The 21,448-nt window shown below is 36.6% G+C and overlaps 6 protein-coding genes and 1 pseudogene across 7 annotated transcripts; 6 read left to right on the top strand and 1 right to left on the bottom strand.

The window, feature by feature from the left end:
* On the top strand, positions 2,908–8,806 carry LOC104788554 (annotated as a pseudogene).
* Positions 9,034–10,892, top strand: LOC104788558 (endo-1,3;1,4-beta-D-glucanase). 2 transcript variants are annotated; one of them, XM_010514328.2, is made up of 7 exons: positions 9,034–9,246; positions 9,403–9,424; positions 9,735–9,861; positions 9,998–10,088; positions 10,241–10,330; positions 10,445–10,545; positions 10,612–10,892. In XM_010514328.2, the coding sequence occupies exons 1-7, from the start codon at positions 9,099–9,101 to the stop codon at positions 10,750–10,752; spliced, it is 720 nt and encodes a 239-aa protein (XP_010512630.1). In that variant the 5' UTR covers positions 9,034–9,098; the 3' UTR covers positions 10,753–10,892. The 2 variants fall into 2 exon arrangements, with proteins under 2 accessions (XP_010512630.1, XP_010512634.1); XM_010514332.2 differs by having other exon boundaries at positions 10,603–10,718.
* On the top strand, positions 10,946–11,775 carry LOC104788573 (plant UBX domain-containing protein 12-like). The gene has a single exon (XM_010514337.2). The coding sequence runs from the start codon at positions 11,097–11,099 to the stop codon at positions 11,574–11,576; it is 480 nt and encodes a 159-aa protein (XP_010512639.1). The 5' UTR covers positions 10,946–11,096; the 3' UTR covers positions 11,577–11,775.
* LOC109125907 lies at positions 13,094–14,863 on the top strand. Its single transcript, XM_019228705.1, has one exon. It carries the CDS (start codon positions 13,094–13,096, stop codon positions 14,861–14,863), a length of 1,770 nt encoding a protein of 589 aa, XP_019084250.1.
* Positions 14,991–15,455, bottom strand: LOC104707010 (circumsporozoite protein-like). The gene has a single exon (XM_010423262.1). It carries the CDS (start codon positions 15,453–15,455, stop codon positions 14,991–14,993), a length of 465 nt encoding a protein of 154 aa, XP_010421564.1.
* On the top strand, positions 16,537–17,565 carry LOC104788576 (dual specificity protein phosphatase 1-like). Its single transcript, XM_010514338.1, has 3 exons — positions 16,537–16,667; positions 16,826–16,988; positions 17,117–17,565. Coding segments are annotated over exons 1-3 (273 nt in total). The 5' UTR covers positions 16,537–16,665; the 3' UTR covers positions 17,225–17,565.
* On the top strand, positions 17,738–19,713 carry LOC104788581 (ribosome production factor 2 homolog). Its single transcript, XM_010514342.1, has 6 exons — positions 17,738–17,891; positions 18,105–18,308; positions 18,638–18,883; positions 18,979–19,221; positions 19,322–19,387; positions 19,464–19,713. The coding sequence occupies exons 1-6, from the start codon at positions 17,823–17,825 to the stop codon at positions 19,575–19,577; spliced, it is 942 nt and encodes a 313-aa protein (XP_010512644.1). The 5' UTR covers positions 17,738–17,822; the 3' UTR covers positions 19,578–19,713.

Below are 21,448 nucleotides of genomic sequence, written 5' to 3' on the forward strand. Positions count from 1 at the left end.
AAGAGTTTTAGTTACAATAGTAACATTAACATTGTTGTGTTTGTTGCTGTTAATGGCGACTTGATTACGCCTGTTCTACAAGATGTAGATAAGGTAACCAAATGTAATGTAGTTCTTGGAAGAAAGTAGCTAGGTTGTGATTGAACAGAGGTACAATCTTAGGCTAGTTTGTTTGAAATGTGCGAGAGTCATGTTGGGTTTTTTTTTGTTGAATTTTCATGGCGATGTGCAATCTGTACATATGACAATGATGAGAATATGTTTGTGTGTGATATTTGCAGTGTTCTTTGCCATCCTGAGGCCAAAAATCAAAGTATCAATAAAAATACAGGTACAATATGTGTTAGTGAGACTTTGGATTTATACAATCTCTCTTTGCATCTGCATAAGATACATAAATATCATGTGTTGGTGATTATAGTCTTGTGTATGGATCAGTTTGCTGAGTATTTGGTTTGCATGCATTTTGTAATTTATGCAGAGACATTGAAGTTGCATGTTTTTGAACAGGTGTTAAAAGGTTCTTAAGTGCTGCTCTTATTTAGATTCTCAAACCAAGGTGGAGTTTTGTGTCCTCTTTGTGGTGAAACAAGAACCATATAGCCAAAGGGTTTTTACCGTGATGTTACTCTGAAATGTGTAAAGTTTGGTTTGGAATCAAACAGAGGATTGATTTTCAAGGTATTATCTATCTGAAAGTGTGTGCTCTTTGGCTTTGATCATCTTTGCCTCAGGTGGAGATTTGTGAAGATGAGTAAGAAAATGGTGACAAGATAAAATCAAAGACTAACTCTGGTTATTCTTGAAAAACCTCAAAATTAGAATCAAACATTGCATGCATACAAGTGCTGAACCTTGGGACCATCAGAACCACCACACTAAAGAGAGGGTGAGATAGGGATATTGGAAATAGAAGAAATCGATTTTAACATTGAGACAATGATGTGTCCATGTAGGCAAACAAAAAACTGATGTGTATTAATGTTATAATTTTATTGGTTACATATTATAACTTATGTGTTAACTCCTCCTTCAACTAAAAAGTTGAGGTGTCTTGCTGTGGTGAGAAACATTCTAGTTTTATTGTATTGATTCATGGTATCACAAGAAAATATTGACTATTTCTATTCATCGGCCAATCACGTAAAACTGTTGATCAAAATGCATTTTATTCAGAGCAATTCTTCAAAATATCATACTTTATATTTTATTTTCTTGAATACAATAAAATTTTTTCTTTTTTAAAAATAATACAAACAAAAAAATTGGTTTATAAAATTATAGACTTTATTTTGGGTTTGGTTGACTATTTTAGATTTAGGATATACTAGTTTTTAGGGAGTTGGGTTTAGTGTTTAGGAAATAAGGTTTGGTTTTGCTATGGGATATAATGTTTAATATCTAGGGTTTAATTTTGATTGTTAAAAGTTTAGTTCTAGTTTTGTATGGAAAAAATAAATTTTAAAATAAAACTATATATGATATTTTTGGTAAATATTTATTTCAGTAGTAGTTATGAAAGTACCAATTTATTTCTATATAGAAAAAAACCAATTCAAACATCAGTAATTTATTTCAAATATATATTTGTAACCAGTCCTTTTTTGTTGTTGTTAATTTTGTTAACCAATCTTTATCAGTTAAGAATTAGAATGTGTGATGATATCATGCGTTGAAAACTAGGATCTACAGAACATGGTAATGTTTTTTTTTATTCTTGGCAAGAAATGGTAATGTTTACCCATTAGACTCATAACCAAAGCTGGAATATTTGACTAAAATGGAATTCTATTGCATTATTACCTAAAAGCTCTTCTTGCATTAAGTCTTTCATGCAAAATATGCCCCAAAAGTCTTACTTGGAAATCATGGCTTTGTAACTCACCTCTTTCCACCATCTATCTAATTAGTGTTTATATCATGATTGTTTTTTTTTCATTAGATAAATTTGGGAAAGTCAATAATTCTGAGTCCCAATTTTTTTTTTTTTGGATTAATTAGCATATCAATAAAGTAATCACTCAATTAATTAAGAAAATATTATAATTCCAATAATATTAATTTTTAGAGGTTTTAATTGTTTTGATCAAATATTCGAACAAAGTAAAATAAAAATCAAATTTTAATTTTGAACACACATACATATATATATGGGAATATTTCTCATGATAAAACGAATATTTTAAACAAAAACCGTAATTCATGGAAATAAATATTAAATGGATTTTAGATTTTTTTTTTTTTTTTTTTTTTTTTTTTTTTTTTTTTTTTTTTAAAAANAGATTAGCTCTAAAGAGCTAACAGGAGAAGAAGTTGTTTACATACATTTTTATTAGTAAGGTTAACACGTGTGCGATAGTGATGATAAACATACATTTTTGATAAAACAGAAATTTTTAACAAAAAAACCGTAATTTCTGGTACCAAATGTTAAAACGTCTACGATAGTTATGAATTTATGATAAACATCCACTTATATAGCACATTACAAAAACTGTTTAAATAAATAAAAATCCAAAAAAATTGGTGAAATGAAAGTTTCTACTTTTAACAGAAAAATTGTTTAAATTATTATAAACAAGTAATCACACAAAATTCAACAAAAACAATGCATAGATTTGGGACAATGTGAACTCTTTTGACGTCTATCTCATAATTCCCGTCTCGGGACATTCACACACACACACACACACACACACACACATGCGCACTAATCCAATCCGATCTCTTTCACAAGGGAGGGAGGGACTATTCAGTCATTTTGCAAAACGCACACACAGTTACTTTACAAAAACACCAAAAAAACGCACACGCCAAATCAAAATCTGAAGATCCTCTGTTCCTTTCTTTTAACCCCGCCCTCTTCTTCCTTCCTTCTTCATCCTTCGTCGTCGTCGTCGTGAGAAAATGGTGATTCATGGACGGAGAACCGTCTGGGATCGTGTGATTGAGCTGACGAAGATGGCTCAATTAAACAGCGTCGATCCTCGTCTTTGGGCTAATCAGCTCTCGTCCAATTTGAAATTCTTCGCTGTTGAGTTGCCTTCGACGGAGCTTGCGGATGTGATTGTTTCCTACATTTGTTGGGATAACAACGTTCCTATTCTCTGGAAGTTTCTCGAAAGAGCTATGGCTTTGAACCTTGTTTCTCCTCTCGTTGTTCTTTCTCTTCTCTCTGACAGGTCTCTCTCAATCCTAATTTTTTCTTTTTCTTTTTTGGATTCGTTCTTTTTTTTTTGAAATCTAGGGTTCTATGTATTGACGATTTGTTTCGTAATTTGGATTTTTTAGTGAGATTTGATGGATCTTAGATTGGTTCAGTTCATAGTGCAGATCTTTTATCTTATTGTTAGATTCTGTTCTATGCAGAGTTGTTCCACACCGGTCTACACAACTAGCGGCTTATAGAATTTACCTGGAGCTGCTCAAGAGAAATATGTTCTCTATTAAAGATCATATTAGCGGACCTCACTACCAGAAGTGAGTTTTTGTTGAGATACTTTTCCTGTTTCATTTAATTTTGTTTGATCTTGGGGACTTGTAGGAATAGTTGTTTTCTTTTGTGTTTATGTTATAAGTCTTTCTTTTGTACAGGGTTATGATATCGGTAGCAAGAATTCTTCGTCTTTCAGAGTTATTTGATTTGGAAACAAGCAAACCTGGTGTGCTTTTAGTAGAATTCGTCTTTAAGATGGTGTCACAATTGGTAGATGCGACTTTAAGTGATGAAGGTTTGCTAGAGCTAAACCAAGACTCGAGCTCTCAGTGGCTAGTCAAGTCTCAAGATATGGAAATTGATGCTCCTGAGATGTGTAATGGAAAGACTGGATCTCTTGAGAAGTTACAGAGTTTGAATACTGTCATGGCTATTGAGATGATTACCGAGTTCCTTAGAAATACTGTGATCTCTAGATTGCTATATTTGGTATCCTCAAACAGGTATGCATCATAGTTAATCTGAAATCTTACTTACAAATTCATCTGCTATGTTGAAGTTTGGAGTAGTTTCTCTATCGTAAAGTGTTTTTCTTTTAAATGTTTGCTATCCGTTTCTTTTCAGGGCTTCAAATTGGCATCAATTTGTCCAGAAAGTGCAGCTGCTTGGAGAAAATTCATTGGCTTTAAAGAATTCGAAGGTTCTAAATTCTGGGGATCTATTGCAGTTGATTTCGAATAGAAGATTTGGGTATTCTTCTGACTGCAAAGTAATTTCATCACGGAAATCTGATGCTATTGTGGATTTTGGATCTCTCTCTTCCTTTGCTGGCTTATGCCATGGAGCAAGTCTCTCTTCACTTTGGCTTCCTCTTGATCTAGTATTTGAAGATGCTATGGATGGATATCAAGTAAACCCAACTAGTGCGATTGAAATCATTACCGGTAATTTGCAGACTCCATCTTCTTTCACTTGTGGCTTTAACCAAAGAAAATCTATCTCAAATATATAATGAAATGACTCAAGAATATGAAATTTTCAGGTCTAGCTAAAACACTTAAAGAAGTTAATGGGAGCACTTGGCATGACACTTTCTTGGGTCTTTGGATAGCAGCTCTCCGACTTGTTCAAAGGGTTGGACTAATCTCTTACTACTCCTACTCTTTGTGATTTCACCACCATTACTTGGTCACCAGAAAAGCGATTTTGCTCTTGCTTGCAAGTTTTACGTACACCATGTGTTTTTGAGATTGGTTCTGTTATTTGGCTCTATTCAATTTTTTGTCAAAATTGACTGCTATAATTCCCAAGACAGTATCAGAACACATTTTCACTTGAGTTAACTAGGCTAAACCAAAAGCTATAATATTTGGTTGTTAGTGTGTTATCCATGATAAGGTCTGATTTTTAGTATCGAATGGCTGTTCTGATCTTCTTGTCATTCTTTATTGCTAGGAAAGGGATCCTATTGAAGGACCTATTCCTCGACTGGACACAAGGCTGTGCATGTCATTATGTATTGTGCCTCTTGTGGTCGCAAACCTTATTGAAGAGGGAAAATACGTATCTGTCATGGAAAAGCTCCGAGATGATCTTGTTACAAGTTTGCAGGTACTCGGTGAGTTCCCCGGATTGCTGGCTCCTCCCAACTGCGTTGTTTCCGCTGCCAACAAGGCTGCCACAAAGGCAATTTTGTTTTTGGAATGTGGCAATGCTGGAAAGCCATGTTCTGATGTCATAAACATGAAGGACATGCCTATGAACTGCTGTAAGTTAAATCTAATTTTGCTATGTTAAATTGAAGTTAAACCAATTTGTTTGTCTTTGTATGCTTCATTATTAGTGCCGCTTGATTGTCGTCATTTGTTGATATTATGGGTCTCTTCCTTGCCTAACATATTTTATGGAAATACCGTAGCTGGAAACATGCGTCACCTGATAGTTGAGGCTTGTATTGCAAGAAACATACTGGATACGTCGGCCTATTCGTGGCCTGGCTATGTTAGTGGCCAATTCAACCAGATACCTCATAGTCTTCCCAATGAAGTACCCTGCTGGTCGTCATTTGTGAAAGGCGCCCCACTCGATGCTGCAATGGTGAATGCATTAGTTTCTGTTCCTGCTTCAAGGTAGAATGAGTTGCTATTTTCTTTTTGTATTTTGGCTGCTCGATTATCTGCGCATAGTCTTCCCTCCAAATCATATGATCAGTTGTAATTTAAAAATATGAAAAGATTAAGCTGCGAAGTTCCAAAATCGTAAAGCTACTTACCTAAGGAACCTATAACTCTTACAACACATTTCCTTGACCCAAGGTTGCCACAATGACAAGAGTGTTTGCACTCTAGTTTGACTTAAGTTCTGCATCTTCTTCAGTTATTCCTTTTTGTTTCTTAGCCAGGTAATGTTCTTTTTTTTTAATTTACCGAGAGTATAGCAACTGAAATAGCTCATGGATTTGATGGAAGCTTAGCAGATCTCGAGAAACTATATGAGGTTGCAGTCAAAGGATCGGATGATGAGAAGATATCTGCTGCTACAGTTCTTTGCGGGGCGTCTCTTACACGGGGTTGGAACATACAGGTTAGCACTACATCCACCAGTGAAAATTTGGATGAATTTACCTCCACCAGTGAAAAAGTCAGCTGAAGAGACATGTTTGCTTCATCTATTTTTCTTCAATGTACAGGAACACACTGTTGAATTTCTTACAAGATGACTATCCCCACCCGTTTCAGCAGATTATTCCAGGGCTGAAAGTCATTTGATCGCTTATGCCTGTATGCTGAATGTTGTTATCGTTGGGATAGGATCTGTTGACAGCATTCAGATTTTCTCTTTACATGGCATGGTATGTAGATTATGCTTCTAAGTTTTTTTAAACTTAATACTGAATTTGCTGCAAGATGTAATGTACGATTTTGATGGCTATTTTATAGGTTCCACAACTTGCTTGCTCACTAATGCCAATCTGTGAAGAGTTTGGATCTTACACCCCGAGTGTATCATGGAATCTGCCTTCTGGAGAAGAAATATCAGCCTATTCTGTTTTCTCAAATGCATTCACTCTGCTTTTAAAGCTTTGGAGATTCAATCATCCTCCTATTGAGCATGGTGTAGGAGATGTGCCCACAGTTGGCTCCCAACTCACTCTCGAACATCTTCTTTTAGTGCGTAATTCATATCTTGTTTCCTCGGAGACCCTTAATAGAGACCGAAACAGAAAGAGACTTTCAGAAGTTGCAAGGGCAGCATCTGGCCAGCCCGTGTTTGTTGAGTCGTTCCCCAAGCTGAAAATCTGGTACAGGCAGCATCAGAGATGCATTGCTGCCACATTATCTGGACTTACACATGGATCTCCCGTACATCAGATAGTTGAAGCACTTCTCAGCATGGTATTCAGAAAAGTCAGAGGCAGTCAGACTTTAAATCCAGTTAATTCGGGCACGAGCAGTTCATCAGGAGCTGCAAGTGAAGATAGCAATCCAAGACCTGAGTTTCCTGCCTGGGATATCCTCAAAGCTGTTCCATATGTTGTAGATGCTGCTTTGACAGCTTGTACTCATGGAAAGCTCTCTCCTCGTGAGTTAGCTACAGGTTTGTTTCTCGTGCTTTCTTTTGTTTCACTGGATGAGGTTGCATAAATATGTGACCAGAGAGAGAGAGAGAGAAAAAAAAAGAGACTTAAAATTGTGTAGTCATGTGCAATAACATCTGCCTATATGACCTTTGGCAACTCTGAAGCATGAGAGATGTCTGACTGTGTTGATCAGTTGTTATATCATATGTTTTTCTTACAGTAAAGTGATTTTGTTTACGTGTATTTGTCTTTCAGGGCTGAAAGACTTGGCAGATTTTCTCCCGGCATCATTAGCAACGATAGTGAGCTATTTCTCAGCTGAGGTGAGTAGAAGTGTTTGGAAGCCAGTATTCATGAATGGCGTAGATTGGCCAAGTCCAGCTACAAATCTATCCAATGTTGAGGAATTTATAAAGAAAATTCTTGCCACAACAGGCGTTGATATCCCTAGCCTTGCTCCTGGTAAAACTATTCAACCTGTTTAAACGTGGAGTTTGTTTGTTTGGCTTACATCTCTCTATAGTTCTCTCTCTATCATAAGTTTTACCTGTCTTTACTAAAATGTGTTAAATTTTTCTTTTGAACTTATGGTTGATTCTTGCTGTGTTGTAGCTGGAGGGAGTTCTCCTGCAACGCTTCCTTTGCCTTTAGCCGCCTTTGTAAGTCTAACCATTACTTACAAAATCGACAAAGCCTCAGAACGGTTTCTCAACCTGGCTGGCCCAGCTCTGGAGTGCTTGGCTGCAGGCTGCCCTTGGCCTTGCATGCCCATTGTAGCTTCATTATGGACTCAAAAGGCGAAACGTTGGTTCGATTTCCTTGTTTTCTCTGCCTCTCGCACCGTCTTCCTTCACAATCAAGACGCTGTGATTCAGCTCCTCAGGAACTGCTTCAGTGCCACTCTCGGATTGAATGTTGCCCCGATGTCAAATGATGGTGGCGTTGGAGCTCTTCTTGGCCATGGATTTGGCTCTCATTTCTATGGCGGGATCTCACCTGTAGCACCAGGGATTCTCTACCTCCGTATGTATCGTGCTCTCAGAGATACTGTTTCTGTCTCAGAAGAGATTTTCTCTATCCTGATACATTCAGTGGAGGATATTGCCCAGAACCGCCTCTCAATGGAGAAGCTGGAAAGGCTGAAGACAGTGAAGAACGGAACAAGATACGGCCAAAGTTCTCTAGCAACAGCAATGACTCAAGTCAAGCTTGCTGCTTCACTTAGTGCCTCGTTGGTATGGCTAACCGGTGGCTTAGGTGTAGTCCACCTACTCATCAAAGAAAACATCCCGTCTTGGTTTCTATCAACTGACAAGTCAGACCGAGAACGAAGACCATCGGATCTAGTTGCGGAGCTTAGAGGCCATGCCCTTGCCTACTTTGTGGTCCTATGTGGAGCATTTGCTTGGGGAGTGGACTCAAGATCATCAGCATCAAAACGCCGCCGCCAAGCAATCTTGGGAAGCCACTTGGAGTTCATCGCGAGTGCCTTAGACGGGAAAATATCAGTGGGATGCGAGACAGCAACTTGGCGGACGTATATTTCCGGTGTGGTGAGTCTGTTGGTGAGCTGTTTGCCGCTTTGGGTGGCAGAGATCGACACAGAAGTGTTGAAAAGTCTGAGCAATGGACTAAGACAGTGGGGAAAAGACGAACTAGCGATTGTATTACTCTCCTTGGGAGGTCTCAGAACAATGGATTATGCCGCTGATTTCATTATTCATTTGCGTTAACAGATTCTTACAAATTTTGATCTCTCCAGATTTCAGATAGTTGCTTTGATTAGATGATTTAGTGTTTGCTTTCCTTGTTCTTGGCCTTGTGTTCTCTAGCTCTAGTGTAGTGTGATGAATCTATCACGCATGTATAGAGAACCAAAAAAATGAAGAAGACAAATCTTGTTTAGAAAATAAGAATTTTTTTTTTTTTGTAGACAGTTGGATCGATAACCATAGTATTCGTAACCGTCAGATATAAAAAAAAATTCCACTATTTAAATCAAACGTATGGTTGAGTTTGGTTTGGTTTTTTGTTTCTTTTGTGTTTTTGTCTTATCTCTCTGTTTTTCTAAAGAACGAACTCATGTCGGGACCTCAGTGCTGCGAAAACCCGCCGACACTTAACCCGGTTTCCGGGTCGGGTAATGTCGAGAAGCTGGGTGGACTCGATGCTTACGTCTCCGGCTCTCCCGATTCCAAGCTCTGTGCGATCCTCGTTTCTGATGTTTTTGGTAAATACTTCTCCTTTCTTGCTCTGTTGTTTGTTTTAGTCAAAGACATGATCATCGAGTAATTAGGGTTTTTTTTCCCCCTTTTTTGGATCCTTTTGTTGATTTGATCATGCCATCTGTGTATTCTATAACTTAAGTTTCGTTTTTGTCCTTCAGGTTATGAAGCTCCAAACTTGAGGTACTACTACACATTCTTTCTTCCCTCTTCATCATTTCGACCAGTGAAATGAAGATGGAAACTTTCTAATTTGGGTTTGTTGCTTGAAAGGAATTGAATGATTTTAGTGGTCTAGGTAGATTTTGCTTATGTGCCTGCAAATTGTTTGGTTAGTTTTGCATTATGTTGACTTATTTTTTCTGACCTCATTTGGTAAGATCTAGATGTTTAATTTGAATCATTGCTTTGATTGCTTTTTTTTTTCGAAAATATCTTGTCCAAGTATGGATGAATGCTAATCAAGTGTAAATTCTTAAATTGTATGACTAAGGGCGCTTGCGGACAAGGTTGCGGCTTCTGGATTCTATGTTGTCGTTCCTGACTACTTTTGTGGAGATCCTTATGATCCCTCTAACCAGGAGAGACCCATCCAAGTTTGGATTAAAGACCATGGCTGTGTTTGTTCCTCCTCCTTATCATAATTTATTTATCCATTCTCAACTCTTCTTTTTGCAACCATAAGATCAGTTCGATTTGGTTTTATGTCTTTTTATTCTGTTGTTTTGATAGAGTTCATATTCTCTTTTTTTCCAGGATAAGGGTTTTGAAGAAACCAAACCATTACTTGAAGCCATAAAGAACAAAGGCATAACTGCCATTGGAGCTGCAGGAATGTGTTGGGGAGGTTAGGTTTTTTTTTCTTCACTCGTTTTGGGGCATTTCTCCCAATTTTACCTATGCTGGGAAGTGATAAATTTGTGACATTATCTTTCTGCTAGTAATAGTTTGAAATGTCTAATTTATATTACTTTTCTCTCTTGCGTTATTGATCTTCAGCAAAAGTAGTGGTGGAACTGTCTAAAGTGGAGCTTATTCAAGCAGCTGTTTTGCTTCATCCTTCTTTTGTCACAGTTGATGATATCAAGGGTAAGTGACTTGAGCACCGCAACTCAACAGTTTACAAATTTAGAAACAGTCTGGTCGGTTGCTTTGCTTTTTACCAGTCTTTGATATCCTTACCAATATCACGGTTTTCTGCAGATGTGAAGGCTCCAATTGCTATATTAGGAGCTGAGATTGATAAGTTATCCCCACCAGCACTCGTGAAGCAATTTGAGGAGATTCTAGCTTCCAAACCCGAGGTAAGCTTCTTCAGCACTGCCACTCAACAGCTTTATCGCCTATTTAACTTTAAACAGATTTTGTAGGTGTATAGTTATGTGAAGATATTCCCAAAAGTATCACACGGTTGGACTGTTAGGTACAACATCGATGAACCAGAGGCGGTTAAAGCTGCAGACGAATCTCACAAGGAGATGCTTGACTGGTTTGTGACTTACGTCAAATGAGTTGAGAAAGAAAGGGTTTGTACTGTTCCAACATGCAAATAATGTAAAGAGAGACAAAGCAAAACTCTTGGTTGGTGTTTTAATGTTCGGTTCTCTCGGTTCTGAAGTTTATAATAATTCATTGGTTAGTTCTGGTTTAATTCGGTTAAGTATTTTCGGTTAAGGAGCCGGGGCTAGAAAAGGAAAATATCAAAAAAAATCTTCACACCTCTCTGACTCTCTCTTTCTCTCTCGTATCTATAAATCAAAGCTCACAACAAATTCACAAAATCATCTGACTCTCAACTATGAGAAAAAAATTAGGGTTTTAAAAAAAATCAATCATCATCGATTTCAACCAAACGATGCTTGAGTGTCAGTCGATGATGGAGAAATTATCACCGTTCATGGACATGGCTTCGTTAGAGATCGAGTCTCTGCGAAGGATCAAACGCACCAAACGCGATGAAGAAGCACAAGAAGAAGAAAAAAAAGAAGAATCGGAGGAGTCTACGACGTCGTCTTCGTCTTCGTCATCAAACGCGTATTTCGGATTCCCTAACTTACCCAAAGAACCGACGAATCGCGATTTCGATCAAAGCGTTTTGTGCAGAATCCGCGTTCGGTTACCTGACGGGAGGATAACGCAGAGGAGTTTCTTGAAGAGTGAATCGGTTCAGCTTCTTTGGTCGTATTGTAATTCGCAGATTGATGAATCGGAGAGGAATCTGTTTAAGCTGATCCAAGCGTTTCCTGGGGATTATAAGACTCTTCATTATGGATCTAATACGACTTTTGAACAATCTGGTCTTGCCAATTCTGTTGTTTCGGTTTCTTGGGTCTGAAGTGATGATTGATTGATGCTTCTTCTTTTATTTTTATTTTTATTTTATTTTGGATCTGTAATTAGCAAAAAAAAAAAAGCCAAAATTGTAGCGATTTCTTGTTTTGTTTCTGTTGGAAAATTGCAAAATTTCATGGGGAATGATTTGGTTTCTTTCTTATTGGATTCTTGATTTTGTTGGAATAGTGAAATCGCTTGTTTTCCGATCAAATCTGCTGCTTTTAGATGATAAAACACTGTTTTGCAAGTCAATGTCATAACAAGAACGTGTAGTTTTTGGTTATCTTGTTTCTTTGAGTCACTTAGTTTCTTTTTTTTTTTTTGGGTTTTGAGCTGACGAAATGTTATTATATCTCTGCCTTGGTAGCAAAACCAAGTCGATCCCAAAACGAAAAGCCCATATTCCAAACAAGGAATCTATTATTGATGCAACAGGCGAGGTTTCTGTTTTTTTTTTTTTTTTTTTTTTTTTTTTTTAAAGGGGGGGTTTTTTTTTNGGTTTCTGTTTCAAGTTCTTGCACAATTCTAGAGGTGGAGGGAAAAATACTGCAACCGAATACACCAAACCGCATCAAACTGAGAAAGTTAGATTGAAACCGAGAAAAACTCTTCTGGGTACTATAGCTAGTCTTGTATGGTCTATAGAGTTCTATTGTGTTACTTCTACCGGGACTTTAATCTCTTATGCCTTTATGTCCAACATATCATTCTACACTATCCACATTTTTTCTATATACCCTTGTACCTTTACAATAAATCTATATCTCTGTTTTGCCCTTTTTATTTTCTTTTTATATAATTTAAATAAACTATGTATTTATATATATTTGATAAAAAAAACTAAAAAACAAACCAATCAAATTAAAACCTAATCGCATCTCCTCCTCCCCATCCGTACAACCCACGCATCTCCAATTCCACCATTGAAGCTCCATTGAAGCTCGTATTCAGGTAATTTCTGGGTTTATTCTACTGTTTTTGTTCAATTTCAACGTGTTTGAAACTTGTTTATAGTGTAAGAACAAGTGTTGATGTTAGATTTGTACAACATTTGTGTTTCTATTTGGGGATATTGTTTAGATTTCTTTTAAATTCGTGTTCTTGTATGTTTATTGGGTTCATCTTGTTAATTTCATTTGCTCAAGTCTATTAGACTCAGATTACGTTTATAATTTATGGATCTAGGGGTTGAATCGAGCTAGATGACATTAGGTTTCCTCGTATCTGCATATTTAGGTACAACTGATACAACTAGGACAACTGATACAACGATTACAACTGATAATGAATAGAAAGCGAGAAATATTCTGATGTTAGGGAATTTTATTCTATTTTCAGGGGATAATGAATAATAATCTTCGCACATTCATTCATTTTGATTATGGGGGTAATTATTTGAACAATGGAGATGAAATACAATGGATTTCAAGAGAAGATGTTCGTCATGCTCTTTTGATGAAGGCACCTATTGAGGAGGTTACTTTTTCTGCATTGGTTGATAAAATATGCAGAAAGATGATGGTAGATGCAGCGACGAAGATGAAATTTAGTTACATTCCAGTTTCAGTGAAGCCTAAGAAACCAATATATATCTTCGATGATGATGATCTTTCGTGTTATCTAGAATGGAATCAAACTGAATTCAATGTAATGCATGTGGAGTTGGAAAAAGATGACGAACAAAATCATGGTTGTGAGCAAAATCGAGTTGGTGAAACTGGTGAAGTTGGTGAAATTGGTAACGTTGGTGAAGTTGGTGCAAGTAATGCGGAGGAGTTGATTTCATGTGCAAGGACTCGTATTGGTGATGGTATCATGACTCTTTATGCAGGTGAAACGTTTGAACATAATGAGCTGGTTCGAAACGATGACAATGTCGCAAGTGAAGAACAAGAAGACGTCATTGTTAACGATGATATGCTGCAAGTTACAAAGGTACATTTGGAATGGGAAGATGGTGTGAATCTGACAATAGGTCAAGAATTTGGAAGTAAGAAAGCAATACAAGATTTAGTTGAAAAATGTGCACATAAGAACTGTTTTGAGTTTGTTATTGTGAAGTCGGATCCGAAGTTGTACGTGGTAAAATGCAGTGAATCAAAAAAGGGTTGCAAGTGGTCTTTACGAGTTGCGAAGCTTCAGAATTCAGATTGTTTCTCGGTTAGAACTTACAACAAAATTCATACGTGTTATCGTTCAACAACAAGTACAAGCAGAAACAAAAGGAAAGGCTCACAACGATTAGTAGCATCTGTTTTGCGTGAGGAATATCCATGTAAGCTTAAGACTCCAGTTCCTAAAGATCTCATCCCTTTGATTCAAACAAGAGTTGGTGTTAAAGTGTCATACTCCACTGCATGGAGAGGAAAAAAGCAAGCTGCTAGTGAGGTTCGTGGTAGTCTTGAGGAAAGTTACAAGATGTTGTATTCTTATATGCACATGTTAGAGGTAGTGAATCCAGAAACTGTCTCATGTGTGGAATTAGACGAAGAGAATAATTTTAAGTACTTATTCTTCGCGTTGGGAGCTTGCGTTGAAGGCTTCAAGGCTATGAGACAAGTAATCATTGTGGATGGAACCCACCTTAAGACTGCACAAGGTGGAGTGCTTATTGTTGCTACAGCTCAAGATCCTAATCATCATCATTATCCTATTGCTTTTGGTGTAGTCGATGGTGAAAATTACTTAAGTTGGAGTTGGTTTTTCAATAAGTTGAAATCAAGAGTACCAGACGCCCCTGAACTTGTGTTTGTTTCTGATAGAAATCAAAGCCTTATCAAGTCAGTAGCTGAGGTGTATCCATTGTCTCAACATGGTTATTGTATATATCATTTGGATCAAAATGTGAAAGCAGCATGCAGTAACGTCAACAAAGACACCGTTGGAAGAAAATTCATAGAATGTGCTAGGTCTTATACAGAAGGTACGTTCAAAACACTTTATCATGATTTTAGGATAAGGTATCCTGCTGCAGCGGTATATCTAGATTCACATGTTGAAGAAAAAAAATGGGCTAGATGTTATTTCCCAGGAGCAAGATACAATATAGACACCAGCAATTGTGTTGAATCTATTAATGGTGTTTTCAAAGACGCAAGGCAATACTCGCTCTTACCAATGATCGATGCTATTGTTGGGAAATTGGCTGAATGGTTTAACGAACATAGGAAGACTTCTGCATCAGTACCTCCATCGCAGATAATGGTGCCTCTTCTTGAGAAAATATTGCACCAGAGATGTGAAGAAGCGAAGTTGCTACCGGTGTATGAACTAAACAGCTTCTTATAATGTCATTGGAACTAAACAGCTTCTTATTGTACCAAACAAACTTATATGTACTAAAATGTCTAGTTGTACCAAACAAACTTATTTGTACCAAAATACAACTCATTCAATTTCTCAATTTCCGCTATATCTACAAACCTAAATCAAACCCGCTCCATGCAGAAACAAAATCAAACTCTAGTATCTCAATTTCTCTAAATTTCACTCTAGTTACTTGTGGATGCGATGGAGGAGACCTTTGTTCCTCGGATTCTGTTTGGGATAGATCCTCATCATCTGGCGGCTGAGGAGGATCTAATGTTGGCGGAGGAGGAGAACCTTCAGTTTGTGGAGGAGGAGAACCTTCACTTGGCGGATGAGGAGAATTTTCAGTTCGCGGAGGAGGAGGATCTACTGCCAACGGAGGAGGAGGATCTACTGCCGACGGAGGAGGAGAAGCTTCAGTTTGCAGAGGAGGAGGAGTTATTGCTGGCGAGGGAGGAGCTATTGCTGGCGGAGGAGGAAAACTTGAAGTTCGCGGAGGAGGATCTTCAATTACGGGATTCTTCTTCTTCCTCTTTTTCGAATTTATACCATTTCGAGTCTTAGGACCCATTGATATCACTAGATTAACAAAAAAAAACACAAAATCTAAGAGATTTCGTTCGTTTGAGTTTGAACCCTAATTTTACAAAACAAAAAGACTTACATTTACCGAAATTGAGGAAAACGACGAGAATTGATAAGATTTTGAGCAAATAGAGGAGATGCCCAAGAGATTTTGGAGGATATTGTTGAAGAAGAGAATTTTGGTGAAGAGAGGGAGAGGGAGAGAGTCGGACAGTTAAAAATGGGGAAAGAGGATAACCGAAGGAAAGAAAAAAAGAGTTGAAAAATGTTTACCCGAATTTGTTTGGATAACCCGAATATTTGGGTGGGTAATCCGAATGTTGCTAGTTGGGTTGGTAAATATTGGAAATCGTTAAGGTTTTTTAGTATTTGACCAATTTTTTGATTAAAAGAAAAGAAAAAACAAATTATTTATTATAACAAAGGTAAATCAGAAAAGAATTTGAGAGAGAAGGGCACGAGAGAATAAACTCCCTTCTACCCCCATAAATTTTTTAGTGCCGGCTCTGACTATATATCGTCCATCGAAGTTAAATACAGGACTTTCGCTATGGTTACAACCGAGCTGATATGTTCATTCATTCTACATGAACTTAAAATATAGAGAAACAAGGTTTTTTTTTTTTCTTTTTCTTCTAGTTGACAATTTTGTCTACAATACACATATCTACAACTCCAGTAGTGCTGTACAATTTCTCTAACTATACATTGAAATAGTGTTTACATATACCAAACAAATCCTTAACAACAACAACATCATCACTCAAGTACTCAACACGAAACCATTTGCCTCGAGACATTTATTCAGTTTAGGCCAAGAAGTACTCATTACCAATTTAGAGGGCTGCGTCTAATAGCAAACTAAAGCCTTCAAAGCCCAATTTCTAAAAAATATTCACCTTAAAACCCAAATTTGGATTATACGAAGCCTCTCTATTCTCTAGGGACCTAGTTAATAAATAAAATAATTAAAACATTCCCCTGTAAAAAAAGGAAATTTTTACTTTTTAACCCCTCTTTAAACAGAGAACACACATCTTCCCTCTCCTGCCTGAGTCCTCCTTCCCCCAAAAAACCTGGACAACCATTGCAGTTTCCAATTAACCTTTTCAAAGTTTCTATTTTTTTTTTTTTCTTTTCTTTCTTTCGTAATCTCTTTCTTCTTCGGCGCATTTCGTATTCAACTTCTTTCTCAAATGTAAGATCTTTCTTCCTTCTCCTTCTCTTCATCTTTTGATCTTTAATTCTTGATTCGTTTTCAAGATCATTCATCTTCCGATTCGATTATGTTCAAACCCAATTCATAGTTCTTGCGATGATGTACAAGAGTCAATTTTGATGATTTCAATTTTTCAGGAGTTCTAGAGACAGAGGATCACCTTCTTCGTCTTCTTCTTCTTTGTTACCAGGAATAGATCGGTATAATGAAAAGGTGAAGAATCAGATACAAGCACTTGTTCGTGTTATTAAATATGCTCGTACCTGTAGAGAAGACAATGTCCCATCTCTTATTGAGGAGGTTTACTTCCCACCAATTCTACCTACCCAATTTATAAACTCTGCAAAAAAAACCAACCAATGATTGTTCATTCTCAAAGATCAAATCTTTTTTTTTTTTCTTTGTTGATTTTTTTTTTAACTTTTCAGGGTCTTTATCTTGGATCCGTTGCAGCAGCTTGTAACAAGGATGTTTTGAAAGCTTACAATGTTACACATATCTTGACTATTGCTAGTTCTTTGAGACCAGTTCTTTAAGGTTGTTACGATCTCTGTGGTGAATCTTAGTTGGAGATTCTTTACATTGACTTGCACCATTTGACATTTGAGGGATGGGCAAGCCAAGTGGTTGTGGAGGGACAAGACGGTTCATGTATATAATATCTCTTCTTACCTGCATCTTTCCTTCTCTCTATAAAACAAAACAGGGAAGCAAGAACGGATTGCTCAATGTCAAGCATGAAGACTTATCGTACCTTTGGGGGGAAACTTGTAAAAATCTCACACGGAAGCACCATCATATGTTTTGTTGTGTTTCAATGTATATCATGAATGTAAAAAGTGAACTCAAAATAAATATGAGAAGAAAAAAAAAAATCTTTTGTTAGCCAAATGTTTCATGGGCCGTCATTACTTACTTAACTTGAGCCCGTATAGGTTAAATAATTCATGGACCTTGTAAAACTGTTGGGGTGAATTATAAAACATTTATAACAATTGGGGTCATATTAGAATTCTCCAAAAAGTTGCCTCACTAAAACCCTAGACTGCATTATCAATTAATCGCAAAAACCTCTTCTTCCTCTTTCACATTCGGAGCCGTCGCTTGTGAAATTTTTCCGGCGATTTATTAGTCATGATGGAAATACGAACTCCGAAGACAGGCAAAGCTAAACGTGTACTCGAGAAACGAGCTCCTAAGTTGGTAAGACTTCTCCTTTTTCTCCTTCTTCTTCTTCTTCTTCTTCTTCTTCTTCTTCTTCTTCTTCTTCTGCTTTTGATTCCTTTGTTTCGAAGTTGAATCTATATGTATAGAGCTGTCTCTTAAATGTTGTTTAGCTATCAATTGGATTAATGGGTTTTCGAAAGTTTCAAACTTTTGTAGCTGATTCGTTTGATTAACATTGGGAATTTGTAGGTTGAAACTGGGAAGAAGACGTTGATACTTCATGGAACAAAGACGAGTGCTACGGTTAGCTCTGTGTTGATGGAACTGTATCGTTTGAAGAAGGGAGGTGCTATCAAATACTCTAGGAGGAATGAGAATATTAGGCCTTTTGAGAGTGGTGGTGAAACCTCTTTAGAGTTCTTCTCTCAAAAAACAGATTGTAGCCTTTTTGTGGTAAGTTTCATTAACAGAGTCCATTTGAATAGCTATTGGCAGCTGTTGTATCTTACTGGAGATCTCTGCTTTGATATTATTGTTATGTTATTTGTCTATGATTGTGATTCATCTCCTAACTTAGTTTGGTCATTTTGTCTAGTATTCAAGTATTTAACATTGATTCTTGATTATAGTAGGTTAAATTGGTTTTAAGATGATATATCCTGTGATCTTGATTTCATTTTAAGGCATGCCACTGCTGTTTTCTTTGTTCTATCATTTGGAAATGTATTTGCAAACTAACTTTTTGATGTGTGTCCTAACGTTGGTTAATGTTTTGTTTGCAGTATGGCTCTCACACAAAGAAAAGACCTGATAATCTTGTACTTGGGAGGATGTACGATCACCAGGTCTATGATCTTATAGAAGTTGGGATTGAGAACTTTAAATCTTTGCTTTCGTTTTCCTATGACAAGAAATTTGCACCTCACGAAGGAACGAAGCCTTTCATTTGCTTTACTGGTGAAGGTTTTGAGAATGTACCAGAGCTTAAGCATCTAAAAGAAGTCCTGACTGATCTGTTTCGTGGCGAGGTGAAGTGTTTGATTCTTACTGGCCTACTTATATGGGTTATTAATGGATTTGGCTTATAACAGAATCTGAAAGAAGTGGAATTATTTGTCTGCAGGTTGTGGATAATCTAAATCTTACTGGATTAGACCGTGCTTACGTATGTTCAGCTATATCCCCAACGAAAGTTTTCCTCACTCATTGTGCATTGAAGCTTAAAAGATCAGGGACCATTGTTCCTAGAATGGAGCTTGTTGAAGTTGGTCCATCCATGGACTTGGTTATCAGGCGTAATCGTCTTCCTAACGAAAGCTTAATGAAAGAAGCAATGAGAACATCCAAGGATAAACCTAAGAAGAAGGTAAATCATAAACATAAAAAAAATGTCTAAAGCTTCATCTCATGTTTCCTTAAAATTCGAAAGACACCAATGACTAATCAACCAATCTCTGTTTGTACAGGAGAAAAACGTTGATCAAGATGCCGTACGTGGAAAGATTGGGAAAATTTATATGCCTGATCAGAAGGTAAGAAATAACGATATCCGATTCTGGAGATTATGATTATTATCAACTGAAACTGACTGTTGCGATCATTGTGCAGCTTGACGAGATGCACTTGCACGATAAATCCAAGGGACTGAAGAGAGAGCGTAAAGAGAGTAAGCTCCTTAACGAAGAGACTGATTCCAAAAAGAAGAAAAAATCTTCTGAGTGACTTACCAGACAACTCATGGCTCTGCATCAACAGTTTTCATTATGAGTAAGATGAGATGATTTTGTAGTAATGTGGACATGGCTTTTTTTTGTCTTATACGCTAATATTTTTATTGAGGTAATTTTGTTTTGTTAAATTCTGCAGTCAACAAAAATTGTTTAAGAAAAAATGAGTTAAGAATTGAGATCAAACACAATTTTTTTTTTCTCTTATCTTTGTTTCCTTCTACCTAAAACAGCAGTAATCTTGTTTTGCTTTGTTGTTGCTGGTTCAAATACAATGGCTTTGATTGTTTAGTGAAGTCGTAAAAGATGGTATTGTGAGACAATGGTATTACTATTTTTCGCTGTATCGTCTCTTACCATCATGTCGAAAAGACACTCACCATTATTTTCATAAATGTAAGCTTTAGGTGGGAGGTAAAAAGGAGTGGCTGATATGAACACCGTCCCTTCCTCACTTTTAGATGAATATTCTTATGTCCTTGTAATTAATTATAAACATTTAGGCAGAATATAACTATAATAGAGTAGGATGGTAGACCAAAAATTTGTTAAAATGATGATTAAATTGGTGTAAAATTTACCTACCAACTTTTAAATGATAATGACTGATACATATTGAGTTTAAGAACCTAATTAAGCTTTTTATTCAGTTACATGTCTTTATCTTCCAAACTAGGCTTGGCTTATAGATTATCTATAATTGAAACCTACCCCTATGGACTTATCTTCATCATTATTCTTTAGGGGATTTTTTATATTGTTATACGTTTGAAATTGAAACCAAACCATAGCAAATAGAAGCTTAATTATATATATTTTTTACTCCATCTTGCATCTACCACTCAATATTTTATGCATGACCAGAATAAACAGAGGGAGTGAGAAGGGAAAGAGAGAAAATGATTAAATTTAAAACTTTCATTAAACATTAATTAAAAGATTGATGTATGTTGCAGGTTAAATTAAGTTTTGTGGGTTTGATTTGTATTGGTATCAAATTGAAAGTAATTTTGCAAAAAAAATGAGAAGAAAAAACATTCAAAAGAGTGAGACAACATGTTGTGTGACCCAAAAAAACAAAAAATCATTAATTATGCTGTTTAGGACATTGTTATTTCTCCTATACGCGTAGCGAAAGACAGTTCATTTTGATTATAAGTTGCGACTCAAAATGCATGCACGTACCGACGGTACCGTTGTACACGAACACGATCGGTGGTCACTAGGAAACAAATTGACCCATCACCGTTGAAGACAATTAAAATATACACCGATTTAATCATATTTAGTTAATACTTTTGTACGTGTTGACAAAAACAATTGCACGTACGTCTGTTTATGTCTATAACATATCGAAGTCAATGACAACACACACATTATAACATAAGGAATAAAAAATGCTAGTTGGTTTTTGCTACTAATCATCCACTCCGAACTATACATTGAAGTTGAGTCCAAACTCCAAACCGGTTATCAAAAGACTCGAAACTAGAAGAAATCAGATCGGACAAAATTATCATCGGCTAACACTAAAATTTGAAGTATACGCTTGTTGACAAAAAGAAATAGATACATATTAACTATTACTAGTTCATGTAGAACTCTTGCAAAAATACAATTTCACAATCCACATGGATTAAACAAATGGTTAGTATTAGTGAATCGCCATCATCAATTCATCATCACCATTCGCACACATGCTTCAGCAATATAACAAATTGTAACGTTTGACTCGTTAGTGATGTCAAATCCGCACGCTCAGAGCATCAATAAGCAACGGCTTATGCAATCATTACTAGTCTATTATCATGTGAACACCAACAATTTTCCATCAGATTGTTATTTTTTTTTTTTTTTTTTTTTTTT

The sequence above is a fragment of the Camelina sativa genome, chromosome 1 (assembly GCF_000633955.1).
Source record: "Camelina sativa cultivar DH55 chromosome 1, Cs, whole genome shotgun sequence".
NCBI lineage: Eukaryota > Viridiplantae > Streptophyta > Magnoliopsida > Brassicales > Brassicaceae > Camelina > Camelina sativa.